Raw genomic sequence first — 13,377 nt, 5'->3', positions numbered from 1 at the left:
CTCAAAATTAGATAGGTAGAGAGATAGATAGTTTCCTTTGTTCTGTATTCTGGCCAACACCTGTTATTTTTTTTTGTCTTTTCAATAACAGCCATTCTAATTGATGTAAGACGATCTTCCTTCCTTCCTTCCTTCCTTCCTTCCTTCCTTCCTTCCTTCCTTCTTCCTTCCTTCCCTCCCTCCCTCCCTCCCTCCCTTCCTTTCCTTCCTTTCCTTCTTTGGTATTGCTCTGTCACCCAGGCTGGAGTGCCATGGTGTGATCTCAGCTCACTGCAACCTCCGCCTCCTGGGTTTAAGCAATTCTGTTACCTCAGCCTCCCAAGTAGCTGGGACTACAGGCATGTGCCAACATGCCCAGCTAATTTTTGTATTTTTAGTAGAGATGGGGTTTCACCATGTTGGCTAGGATGGTCTCAATCTCTTGACCTCATGATCTGCCCGCCTTGGCCTCCCAAAGTGCTGGGTTTACAGGCCTGAGCCACTGCGCCCTGCCGTAAGGTGATATTTCATTGTGATTTTAATTTACATTTCTGTGATGATTGGTGATGTTGAATTTTTTTCATATGCGTGTTGGGCATTTGCTTTTTTTCTTTTGAAAAATGACTTCGTATCCTTAGCCCACTTTTTGATGAGATGATTTGTTTGGTTGTTGTTGAATAGTTTGAGTTCCTTGAAAATTCTGGATATTAGATCCTGTTGGATGTATAGTTTGCAAATATTTTCTCCCCCTCTGCAGGTTGTCTGTTCATTCTTTTGCTATGCAGAGATTTTAAAAGTCCCATTTGTCTATTTTTGTTTTTGTTGTCTGTGCTTTTGAAGTCTTAGTCATGAATTCTTTTTCTAAAACAATGTCTAGAAGAGTTTCCCCTAGTTTTTCTTCTAGTATTTTTATAGTTTAATGTCTTACATTCAAACCTTTAATCCATTTTGAGTTGATTTCTACATGGTGAAAGATAAGGGTCCAGTTTCATTCTTCCACATATGGCAATCCAATTTTCCCAGCACCATTTATTGAAAAGGGTGTCCATTTTGCAGTGTATATTTTTGTTGATTTTGTCAAAGATCAGTTGGTTGTAGACATGTGGCTTTATTGCTGGGTTTTCTATTTTGTTCCATTGATCTATGTGTCTATTTTTATGCAAGTACCATCCCGTTTGGTTATTATAGCCTTGTATAATTTGAAGTCAGGCAATGTGATTTTCTCCAGCCTTGTTCTTTTTGCTTAGAATTGCTTTAGCTATTTGGGCTCTTTTTTGGTTTCATATAAACTTTAGATTTTTTTTTAAATTCTGTGATGACATTTTTATTTTAATGGGATTGCACTGAATCTGTAGATTGCTTTGGGCAGTGTGGTCATTTTAATGTTATTAATTCTTCTGATCCATGAACATGAGATGTTTTGCCATTTGTTTGTGTCATCTAGAACTTCTTTCATCAGAGCTTTGTAGTTTTCCTCATAGACCTCATTCGTCTCCTTTGTTAAATATATCCTAGAATGTTTTGGTTGTTTGTTTGTAGCTGCTGTAAATGAAATTGTCCTTTTGATTGATTCTCAGATTGTTATTGATGTATAGAAATCCTACTGATTTTTGTACATTTATTTTGTTTCCTGAAACTTTACCGAATGCATTAGTCAAATCTAAGAGTTTCTTTGGTGGAGTCTATAGGGTTTTCTAGATGTAAGGTCTTATCATCAGTTCATAGGGAGGATATAACTTTTTTCTGTTCCTATTTGGATGTGTTTCATTTTTTTCTCTTGCCTGATTGTTCTGGCTAGGACTTCTAGTACTATGTTGAATAAGAGTGGCATCATTACTTCTTAATTCCAGAACATTTTTATCACCTCAGAAAGAAACCCATACTTGGCCGGGCACAGTGGCTCACATCTGTAATCCTAGCACTTTGGGAGGCCGAGGTGGGTGGATCACCTGAGGTCAGGAGTTCAAGACCAGCCTGGCCATCATGATGAAACCCCATCTTCAAAAAAAAAAAAAAAAAAAAAGAAACCCATACTTAGTAGTAATTCCCAGTTCTCTCCTCCCGCTATTCCTGACAATCATCAGTGGCCTTTGTGCCTGGCATCTTTCACTTAGTGTAATGTTTTCAAGGCTCATCCATGTTGTAGCATATATTAACATTTCATTCCTTTTTATGGCTGAATAATATTCCATTGTATGGACATATTACATTAATTCATACATTCACCAGTTGGCGGACATTTGGGTTGTTTCCACTTTTTGGTTATTATGAATAATGCTATGAACATTCCTGTACAAGCTTTGAGTAAATGTTTTCATTCTCTTGGATTATGTACATAGGAGTGGGATAGTTAGGTCATATGGTAATTCTGTGTTTAATTTTTTGAGTTATGTCAAAGTTCAATATGTCAGACTGTTTTCCATAACAGTTGTACATTCCCAACAGTAATGTGTGAGGTTTCAGATTTCTTCACATCCTCACTAATGCTTATTATTTTCCATCAAAATAAAGTATAGCCATCCCAGTGGGTGTGAAATGGTGTATCACTGTGGTTTCAATTTGCACTTCCCTAATGCCTAATGACATTTGAGATCTTTTTATGGGCTATTTATATACAGTACATTTCATGGCTATTTGTGTATCTTCTTTGAAGAAATGTGTGTTCAAATCTTTGCCCATATTTCAATTGGGCTATTCATCTTTTCATTGTTGTATTGCCAGAGATTCCTTTATATATTTTGGATACCAGACCCTTGTCAAATATGATTTGAAAATATTTTCTCATTCTATGAGTTTTCTGTTTTCTTTTCACTTATTTTTCTTTCTGCAACCTCCACCTCCCAGGTTCAAGTAATTCTCCTGCCTCAGTCTCTTTTCTTTTCTTTCTTCAAGGCAGAATCTCGCTGTCACCCAGGGTGGAATGTAATGGCATGGTTTTGGCTCACTGCAACCTCTACCTCCTGGGTTCAAGTCATTCTTCTGCCTCAGCCTCCAGAGTAGCTGGGATTACAGGCATGCACCACCATGCCTGGCTAAATTTTGTATTTTTAGTAGTGATGGGGTTTCACCATGTTGGTCAGGCTGTTCTTGAACTCCTGTCTTAAAGTGATCTGCCCGCCTCAGCCTCCAAAATTGCTGGGACTATAGAAGTGAGCCACTGCACCTGGCCTCTTTTCACTTTTTTAATAGTGTACTTTGAGGCACAATAGGTTTTAATTACATTTTAATTTAATTCAAACATTTAATTTAAAAATTAATTTTTTTTTTTTTTGAGATGGAGTCTCGTTCTGCCACCCAGGCTGGAGTACATTGGCATGAACTTGGCTCACTGCAACCTCTGCCTTCCAGGTTCAAGCAATTCTCTTGCCTTAGCCTCCTGAGTAGCTGGGATTACAGGTGCACACCACCACGCCCGGATAATTTTTGTATTTTAGTAGAGATGGGGTTTCACCATGTTGCCCAGGTTGGTCTCAAACTCCTGACCTCAGCTGATCCGTCCACGTCAGCCTCCCAAAGTGCTGGGATTACAGGTGTGAGCCACTACGCCTGGCCCAATTTATTTATTCTTTAGTTGATTGTGCGTTAGTATGTATATAAGAAACCGTTGTCTAATTTAAGGTCACAAAGATTAATATTTATGCTTTATTCTATCAATTTTTTAGTTTTCACTCCTACACTTAAGTGTTTTATCCATTTTAAGGTAATTTTTGTATGCAGTGTGAGGTAAGGGTACAAATCCACTCTTTCGTATGTGGATATTCAGTTGTCCTAGTGCCATTTATTTATTTATTTTGAGATGGATTCTCACTTTGTTGCCTAGGTTGAAGTGCAGTGGCACGATCTTGGCTCACTGCACCCTCCGCCTTCAAGTGATTCTCCTGCCTCAGCCTTCCATGTAGCTGGGACTACAGGTGCCCGCGACCATGCCTGGCTAATTTTTTTTTTTTTTTTTTGAGACGGAGTTTCACTCATGTTACCCAGGCTGGAGTGCAATGGCGCGATCTCGGCTCACCGCAACCTCCGCCTCCTGGGTTCAGGCAATTCTCCTGCCTCAGCCTCCTGAGTAGCTGGGATAACAGGCACGCACCACCATGTCCTGGCTAATTTTTATATTTTTAGTAGACACAGAGTTTCACCATGTTAGCCTGGCTAGTCTTGAACTCCTGACCTCAGATGAGCTGCCCGCCTTGGGCTCCCAAAGTGCTGGGATTACTTACAGGTATGAGCCACCATGCCTGGTCTGTCCTAGTGCTATTTTTTGAAAAGACTGTTCTCTCTCGATTGAATGGTTTTGATACCATTGTCAAAAAGCAATAGACTATAAATGTATGGGTTCTGGACTCTCAATTCTATTCCATTGATCTATATGTCTATCCTTATGTGTGTAGCACACTGGCTGCATTACTCTATCTTTGTAGAAAATTTAGGAATTAAAATGTGTAAGTCCCCCAGATTTGTTATTCTTTTTCAAGATTTTTGTGGCTATTCTGGATCATTTGCATTTCCATATAAATTATAGAATCAACTTGTCCATGTCTACAAAAAAGGCATTGCTTTTTTCTTTTTTGAGACGGAGTCTTGTTCTGTCTCCCAGGCTGCAGTGCAGTGGCGCGATCTCAGCTCACTGCACCCTCCACCTCTTGGGTTCAAGCTAGTCTCCTGCCTCAGTCTCCCTAGTAGCTGGGATTAGAGGCACACGCTGTCACACCCAGCTGATTTTTATATTTTTAGTATAGATGGGGTTTCATCATGTTGTCCAGGCTGGTCTTGAACTACTGATCTTGGTAATCCACCTGCCTCCACCACCCAAAGTGGAGGATTACAGATATGCACCTGGCCAGCATTGAAAAGTTTGATGGAGAGGTCATTGAATCTGTAGCTTTGCAAGTACTGTGATCTTTATCTTTTTTTTTTTTTTTTTTTCTGAGACAGAGTCTTGCTCTGTCACCCAGGTTGGAGTGCAGGGGTGTGATCTTGGCGCATTGCAACCTTTCCCTCCTGGGTTCAAGTGAGTCTTCTGCCTCAGCCACCTGAGTAGCTGGGATTACAGGCGCCCGCCACCATGCCTGGCTAATTTTTGTATTTTTTAGTAGAGACGGGAGTTTCACCATGTTGGCCAGGCTGGTCTTGAACTCCTGACCTCGTGATCTGCCCGCCTTGGCTTCCCAAACTGCTAGGATTACAGGCATGAGCCACTGTGCCTGCCCAGTACAGTCATCTTAATACGTATTGTTTTCTGGTTCATGAGCAGTGAATGTCACTTTCTTAGATCTTCTTTAACATCCTTCAACAATGTTTTGTAGTCTTCAGTCTTGCACTTATTTGGCTAAATTTATTCCTAAGTATTTTATTCTCCCCTGTTGCTGTTATAAATGAATTTCCCTTTTTGTTTTGTTTTTTTGAGACAGGGTCTCACTTTGTCACCCAGACTGGAGTGCAGTGGTGTGATCTTGACACACTGCTGCCTCAACCTCCTGGGCTCAAGGTATCTTCCCATTTCATCTGTAGCTGAGACTATGGATGTGCACCATTATACCTGGCTAATTTTTTAATTTTTTTTTTTCTTTTTTTGTAGAGACAGGGTCTCACTATGTTGCCTGTGCTTGTTTTGAACTGGGCTTAAGTGATCTACCTGCGTTAGCCTCCTGACATGCTGGGATTATAGGTGTGAGCCACTGTGCCCAGCCGTAATAGATTTTCTTAATTTTTGTTCATTGTCAGTGTAGAATACAACTTATTTTTTCTTGGTCAGAAATACAACTTATATTTTCTTGGTCAGCCTAGCTGAAAGTTTGCCCATTTTTGTAGACAACCCTTTTCAAAGAACCAACTCTTGGTTTCATTGATTTTTTTTTTTTTTTCTATTTGTCTAATCTCTTTAACTGATTTCTGTTCTAATCTTTATTATTGCCTTCTGTTTGCTTTGGATTTCATTTGCTCTTCTTTTTCTAGTTTCTTAAGGTGGAAGGTTGTATTAACTTAAATTTTTCTTCTTTTTAAGTGTAGGCATTTATAGCCATAAATTTCCCTCTGAGCACTGAGTTTTCCACATCCCATAAATTTTGAAATGTCATGTTTTTATTTTCATTTGTCTCACATTATTTTCTAATTTCCCTGGGAATCCTTTTTTGACCCATTGGTCATTAACAGTGTTTGTTTAATTTCCCTATATTTTTAAATTTCCCCCAATTTTCTGTTACTGATTTCTAATTACATTCTATTGTGGCTGAAGAACAGATTTTAGTTCAGTTGTTTTACAATCTACTGAGCCTTGTTTATGACCTAGCATATGCTCTATCCTGGGGAATGTCTGACGCACACTTGAACTCTGTTGTTGCTCTATTCCCTTCTTCCTGTTTGTGTTGTATGGTATTCTGCCGTTGATGGGTGGAGTGTCCTATAGATGTTAGTTCTAGTCCGTTTACAGAATTAAATTTTGTATTTCCTTACCGATTTTGTGTCTACTTGTTCTATTCATTATTAAAAGTGGGGTACTGTAGTCTGCAGCTATTCTTGTCAAATAATTATTTCTTCTTTCAGTTCTGTCAGTTTTGGCTTTATGTGTTTTGGGCTCTGTTGTTAGGTGCACATATATTTTTAGTTGTCAATTCTGGTTCAGAATTTTTAAAATTCAGAATTAAATTCAACTTAATTTTAGTAGTATATGGCAGCTTTGCTCTTATATGGCTCTGTCCCTTTCCTCCTCCTCTTTCTTGTTAGTTATTGACATATAAATTACATCCTTATACATTGTGTGACCATCAATAGATTTATAATTATTGATTTATGCAATTTGCTTTTAAAGCAGCCAGGAGAAAAAAGGGGTTACAAACAAAAAAATCCCTTATCTATACTGTCTTCTATATTTACCTATATAGTTATTTTGACCAGTGCTTTTCATTTCTTTATGTGAATTTGTATTACTGGGTTTACCCAATGGGAGGCAGTGAGTAGCAGATGACTGGAAGGTAGAAAAGGAGAAAGGACAGGGTATGTATTCCTCCCACCTCCTCTGGTTTTGGCAGTAGCTGCAATTTACTACCTGCAGTTGCAGATCCCACTGGGAAGCCCCTGTACCTGGCTACTGCCTTCTCTGCATTCTAGTAACACCACTGCTTCTTGCCTTTCCAGGCTTAAGAGTAGTAACAGCTTCCCATTTCTGCTAGTCCTTATGTGCTACACCATCCTTTGTTGTTTCCCTTAATTCTACCCATATTTGTCCAATAGTTTTCATTAAACTCTCTTCTGTTACTCCAGGAGTGGGCTGTATCATGACAAGATCTTAGCTGATTCAGCATGCTCCATGACCTCCTTGCTAAAGTCAAGTTCTTATAACATAATCCCACATGCACTTCTCCTTTGCAGAACTTACGTAGTCCCTAATGATACACTTATTTTAATGATCATTTGTTTAATGTCTATTTCTCTAACTAGATCATAAGTGCCTTGCACAATCTTTTTATTGCTAGCAGAGTGCCTGGTATATAGTAGGCACTTGATACATTTTTACTGAATGAATAGCTAATATTTTTCTCTTATCTATTTCATGGAATTATTCTGAGAGTCTAGGGGGACACAGGTATAAAAGGCTTTAAAAATGGAATCTGAGCCAGGCACAGTGGCTCACGCCTGTAATCCCAGCACTTTGGAAGGCCCAGGCAGGTGGATCACAAGGTCAGGAGTTTGAAAACAGCCTGGCCAATAAGGTGAAACGCTGTCTCTACTAAAAATACAAAAATTAACTGGGTGTGGTGGCAGACACCTGTAATCCCAGCTGCTTGGGAGGCTGAGGCAAGAGAATCGCTTGAACCTAGGAGGCAGAGGTTGCAGTGAGCCAAGATGGCACCACTGCACTCCAGCCTGGGCAACAGAGTGAGACTCTGTCTCAAACAAACAACAACAACAAAATAAAGGAATCTCTCCCCGTGTCGACAAAGCTGTAAGGTGTTATTGTGTGAGGATAACATGAGAGAGGGGATACTGAAAACCTAGACTTCTTTACTGTGTCAGTCACTACCATGTCATCTTGGGTCAGGGGTTTCTCTGGGCCTGTTTTATCTGCAAAATTAAGAATATGGAACAGTATTCTGAGGCACCAAGGACCTTTTAAGAAGATCCTCTCATTCCAGGGCTCAAACCTGCCAAATAGGCCAAACTTCCCGTTTCTGTTATTCAGCCTTCTTCAAGCCATGGTCCATAGCACCCTCTGGTGGGCCCTGGGTGGCAGCATGGGGGGCAACCTCCAGCTTCTGTTCATTGTCACCTGCAGCCTCCAACCAAGATGCAATCATAGGACCACAGGTGGAGCTGGAAGCATCATCCAAAAACCCGTCATTTTACTGTGGAAAACAGGTCTAGTTGGAAGCAGTATTTGCCCAAGATGTGAGTTTTTTGCAGAACTGGGCCAGAAAGTGCTCTTCCTACCACATCCAATACCCAATAGCATCAAAATGTTTTGGTAAACAAGTACGTGCACCTGATGGGTGAGCATCAGAAATGAGTTACAGCTGGGTGTGGTGGCTCATGCCGGTAATCTCAGCACTTTTGGAGGCCGAGGCAGGAGGACTGTTTGAAGCCAAGAGTTCAAGAACAATCTGGGTAACATAGCAAGACTTCATCTCTACAAAAAAAAAAAATATTAGTTGGACATGGTGGTGCATGTCTGTGCTACCAGCTACTAGGGAGGCTGAAGTGGGAGAATCACTTGAGCCCAGGAGTTGAAGGCTGCAGTAAACTGAGTGCTGCTGTACTTCAGTCTGGGTGACAGAGGGAGAGCATAAAAAAAAAGTTATACTTATTTCATATTGTCATTGCCCTCCTGAGATCCTCCACTCCTGGGTGTGACACTCTGTGGGATACCCCACATAACTCTTCAAGCTCACCTCCTTCTCCTCCTCCAACACAGGAACTTCTAATTACCTCAGGCCCGTTGCACTTGCTGTTCCCTCTGCCTAGAACTGTGTTCCCTGAAATCATCTTGATTCACCCTCCTTCTCCATGTCTTTCAGCTCTCACCATTCTAGCTAACACTGACAGTCTCTAAAATATCATGGCTTTATATCCGTCATAGCCCTATTTGCAGCTGAAATCATCTTGGCTGTTTTAGGTCTGCCTTCCACTCTAGAATGATGGCTGTTGGGAATTAGTTTTTAGTACCCAGCAGAGTGCCTGAGTCCAAAGTGGGTGGTCTACGTGAAGAATGATGGAAAGAAGAATGACACATGAGAAGGAAGAAGGCAGAGACCGCTTTAGAGAAAGACTGGAGGTTTACTCAACAACATTCACAATCACAATTGTACGTGGTAAGTCAGTCCTTCACAAAGGCTCACTTTTCCAGGCAGGAGGGGAGGCCGGTGGTCTTGAGCTTTCAGCATGGAATTCCAGTCTGAATTTCCAAATATTCCTGCCTGCAACCCCTTTGGGATCCTAGTCTTCAAGCCAATAACAGAGCAGGAGTGGCCCTGTTCTGTTGCCTGGCATGGCTGAATCAAAGCCATTTTGGAAGCAGATGTTAAGATGAACTTGTCACTTGCTATGTAGGTCCAACTCCCACCCCAGAGGTGGCAGTGGGCCTTGGCTCAAGATCAAGTTTGAACTAAAATATTACTTGGATTTTTCACAAAGAGCATCCGTTGAAAGCAATAAAGAATTCCAGAACAGAACTGTACTTCTTGACCCCCTCTCACAATTACAAAGCATCAAAAAACATTAAAAATGCATTGCCTCCGAGGAATTATAAAAGATCACCCAACCTGTACAAACTAGATACCGCTGAAGCAGGGAATCTGATTTCTCAGTTAGTACTATAAAGTGCATTGCCACTGTTTTTGAGACTCCAGAGACTAGGAAAATGGAGACACACAGAAAGATATATGGAGCTGTTTTCAAAGACATCACCTATTTCTTAAGGAAAAAAAGAAATTCCACTGGTGGGAAGTTTGAAAAGTGAATGTTATGTAGACTTTGGAAATCCGTTTGCTACATCTTCAACAGAAACTGCTCTTTCTTTCCTGGTCCCATGCTCTTACCAGATTCCTCCTGTGGATGTACCCCGTTCTGCCTGAGCGGTTTTTTCCTAAAGGAAAGAATCAATAGTTCTGACTGAAAAGCTGAAAGCTCCAGTTGGAGGCAGAAGATGGGATGGCTTTTCACACACACGCCTGCAAGTTTAGCCGCCTTCAAAGGCCCTGAAGGCTTTGTACTTAAAGCAACAGTGCTCTTTGCATTATGAAATGGTCCTGGAGTTCCCCTTCGGAAAAGCTGCTGGTGGGCCACATGGTCAAGATACTTTCTAGTCACACCCTATTTTGTGACCTCATCCTCAGAGTAAAGGCTTTAGAGGAAAAGGGACCCACAGTCTCACCCATCACCTGGCTGTCAGCATCTCTACAGGCTCCTGGTTGAGTTGTATTGAGTATCAGCTGGGGATGTGAGCGGAAATCTGAATCCTTGAGACAGGTGGTTTTCAAAAACAAAGCCATAACAATGAGTGGTTTAGTATTAGCAATTAATCAGTTGTTCCAAGAAATGGAGTCAATCAAGTTCTGTTCTTCCTTCCCCTCCCACATGCTTTGTCAAGTCCCCAGACCTACTGATGTGGGCTCAGCAATGACAAGTGACAGACTGCTCAGAGGATGCGCCCATCCCTTTTCAGGTGTGAACCCAGACTCTAAAGGAGAACCAAAGGCAGGCTTGGGACGGCTTGCTGCTGCTCCTGCTTTCACAGGAATCCTGGTCATGCCAGGAATACTGCCGCCCACTTCGGGCAGGACTATGTGGAAGTCTGGCTAGTGCTCTGCACACCTTAACCCCATGACGAGAAACAGGACAAACACTCTGAGGGTTCAGAGGGTGAACTGCAGGCATGGCCCCCAAACAGGTCCTAGTGAGGTAATGCAAGGCCTCCTCTTGGGGGCTGATGAGGCCTTCTAGGCCACAAACTAAATGCACTGCCCAGCCTTTAGTTTGGAGTGTGACTTGCACTAACTGGAATAAATCTGACCTCTTACCCTTGGGGGCATCTCAGTCTCAGATCTTGCTCCAGGCCCGACATCTCCTGCTTGAAATTAGACATTAAGAAACACGCACTCATCCAGTAGGAACTGCACACGCCACCAAAAATGTTCCCCTCCCCACAACCCTACCCCTTTACATTTGTCTAGCAAGGCACTAGGAAATGGTTCAAGTTTAGGGATTTGCTGTATATTTGCATTTTTCTTTTTAAAAGGCACAGTTTTTATTTTAATGACACTGCATTACTCTCTGATGATGAATCTTAGTTCAACTCCTCAAACTGCCAACACTCTTGTTATCCTAGATTCTAGAAGGGGCCTCATCTTTTGACTTCTTTCTACAGAGGGCCGCTTCTAAAGCTGCAGGGGTCACCTCTTGCAGACAGGTGGCCAGAGCAGGGTTTGTGCTGGGCCAGAAGTGGAAGTAATTCTTTGCCAGCTACACATTCAGTCTGACTGGTGGATGGTTGGGAGCGTTTGTCCCTCCCTCCGCCAATAATTGATGGCCTTGAGATCAGCCAGCATCTCAAAGGCAGATTTGTGGCTCTGTTCCCAGACTTATGTCTTAGTTATTTAATTGGTAAATGACACAATCAAGAGACCCAACACTAATTGGAATGCTGATTTCAAGTATTTCCTGGGCTAGTTGGTGGAAGCCATAGACTGTGGAATGTGATTTCCATTTCTGAATGAGTGGGTGGCAGGTTGGTTACAGAAATGCTTTCTATTAGTCTGGAGGCCCTCTAGGAGTCTGACATGTAATTAACAAAGCAAAAGGTAAACATGAAGGGCTGGCATGGAGCTGGGTGTATATCTGGCTGTGGGACAACGGTTTCATTTCTCCACTGCAAATGAGACTGCAGCTGTGATGATGGTGGGAGGTCCCAGGGTGCAGATCTTCACTGAGGACCATGTCATACCACAGCCTCTGCTTTGAGCTGAGGGACACTCATGTCCCCCTGCTTCCCCAACACCACCAACTTTGGATTTCACAGATTGTCTCTAGGCTGGGGGCTGCCTTGACTGTATTACACCTGGCTGGCTCCTTTAATCACAGCATTCTAGAAATCCATATTGGATGCTGGAATACCAGAATCCTAGGTAGCATTCTAGTTTGCAATCCAATTATAGAGTTCTTTTACAATTCTGGAGTTCCAAATGAGAACTAGAACCATGATGAGGTCAGAGGCAGGCACTTTGCCCACAGTTGATCCTGGAGGCCTCCAGACTCTGTGAGGTAAGCACCTCGCAGCACCTCTGTTTCTCTTTTGAGTCCAGTAATTGCCTGGGGAAGAGAGAAGGGGAAATGGAAGCATGGATCAGGGAAAATTAGCCAGCATTTCTAGTTTGGAGGTCTACTTGGCCTTTTCCATGGGCTCAAGGGCATCTGAAACACTGCCCTGAAAAGCTGGTGGCTGGGCTGTCCTTGTGCCTGGAGACTGCTAAAATGGACATTTTAAATACCCAGAGAGCAGGGGGAAATATCCTGCATGTTCATAGCTGCAGAGAAATGTCTGGGGGGGTCCCTCTTCCAACTCCTTGACCAGCATTTGGTACTGAACATTCTGAGGGCCCCAAGCATGGCCTTTGACCAGACCAAATCACCTGGGGTTGTGACAGAAAACAGAAGCTGGGCAGTAACTGCCATGTACCCCCTAGGAGAGCAGAAACGAAAAAGCCCCAAAAAGACTTCTTTCCCTTCTGATGAGTGGCATCAGTACTAAAAGCTGCCCCAAACAGGGACATTTTACTTTTCTTTCTAAAGTATCATCATGTAGGAGAGCCACCTGAGGGCTGGGCAACCTTGCAGGACTCATTTTTGGGTGGCCTAGGCTACCCTGGTATTCTCTCACATAATGCTCAAGGGGACATAGTGATAAAGTTGAAAAGGCCCTGCTGCTTTTCTGTGATGCCAGCAGGGATTAAAGCAGGCTCTGCTCCCTGTGGGGCTTCTTGTGGGATCTGCTCTTCACCCTACCCCCCAGCTCAGGGGCTCAAGGACCAGGCAGACCCCAGCCCCTGATTCAAGAGTCCTCTTCACCCTGAACCATTTGGCCAGCACCTTTTACACCCAGTGCGCACAGAGGCCCTGCTTCCCTTAAAAGGATGGCTGCAGTGAATGCCAGACCCTGTGGGGCCTGCCAAGGGGACATGAGGGCTCAGTTCCTATTGAATTTTTCCAAGACTGTTGAGTTGGTGTGTTCAAACAGCCACTGCTGGGTGAGAGAGGATGGGTTGCAGGTGTTCATGAAGATCCTGTGGTCACTTTCACTGCAGTCCATGCAGCTGCCACTGACAGGGTGGTACAGGGTCTTGTCCTACAAAACATGGAGGTAATAAGCCAGACAGCACTGGAGACACGACTAGTCAAACCACAGCAACAACA

General features: G+C 42.6%; 1 protein-coding gene across 2 annotated transcripts in view; it reads right to left on the bottom strand.

The window, feature by feature from the left end:
• Positions 1-9,226: 9,226 nt before the first annotated feature.
• The window catches only part of GALNT10 (polypeptide N-acetylgalactosaminyltransferase 10), a 222,595-nt gene continuing 218,444 nt past the window's right edge, over positions 9,227-13,377 (bottom strand). The window contains exon 12 of one of the 2 annotated variants that reach the window (XM_032263772.1): positions 9,227-13,309. In XM_032263772.1, coding sequence (XP_032119663.1) covers positions 13,151-13,309 — 159 coding nt within the window. In that variant the 3' untranslated portion in view covers positions 9,227-13,150. The remainder of the gene's footprint in view (positions 13,310-13,377) is intronic. The other variant, XM_032263773.1, reaches the window with a different exon arrangement.

The sequence above is a fragment of the Sapajus apella genome, unplaced genomic scaffold, assembly GCF_009761245.1.
Source record: "Sapajus apella isolate SASKATOON/1434 unplaced genomic scaffold, GSC_monkey_1.0 scaffold138, whole genome shotgun sequence".
Lineage (NCBI taxonomy): Eukaryota > Metazoa > Chordata > Mammalia > Primates > Cebidae > Sapajus > Sapajus apella.
The sequence above is the reverse complement of the archived record's forward strand: the minus strand, read 5'-3'. Positions and strand labels throughout refer to the sequence as shown.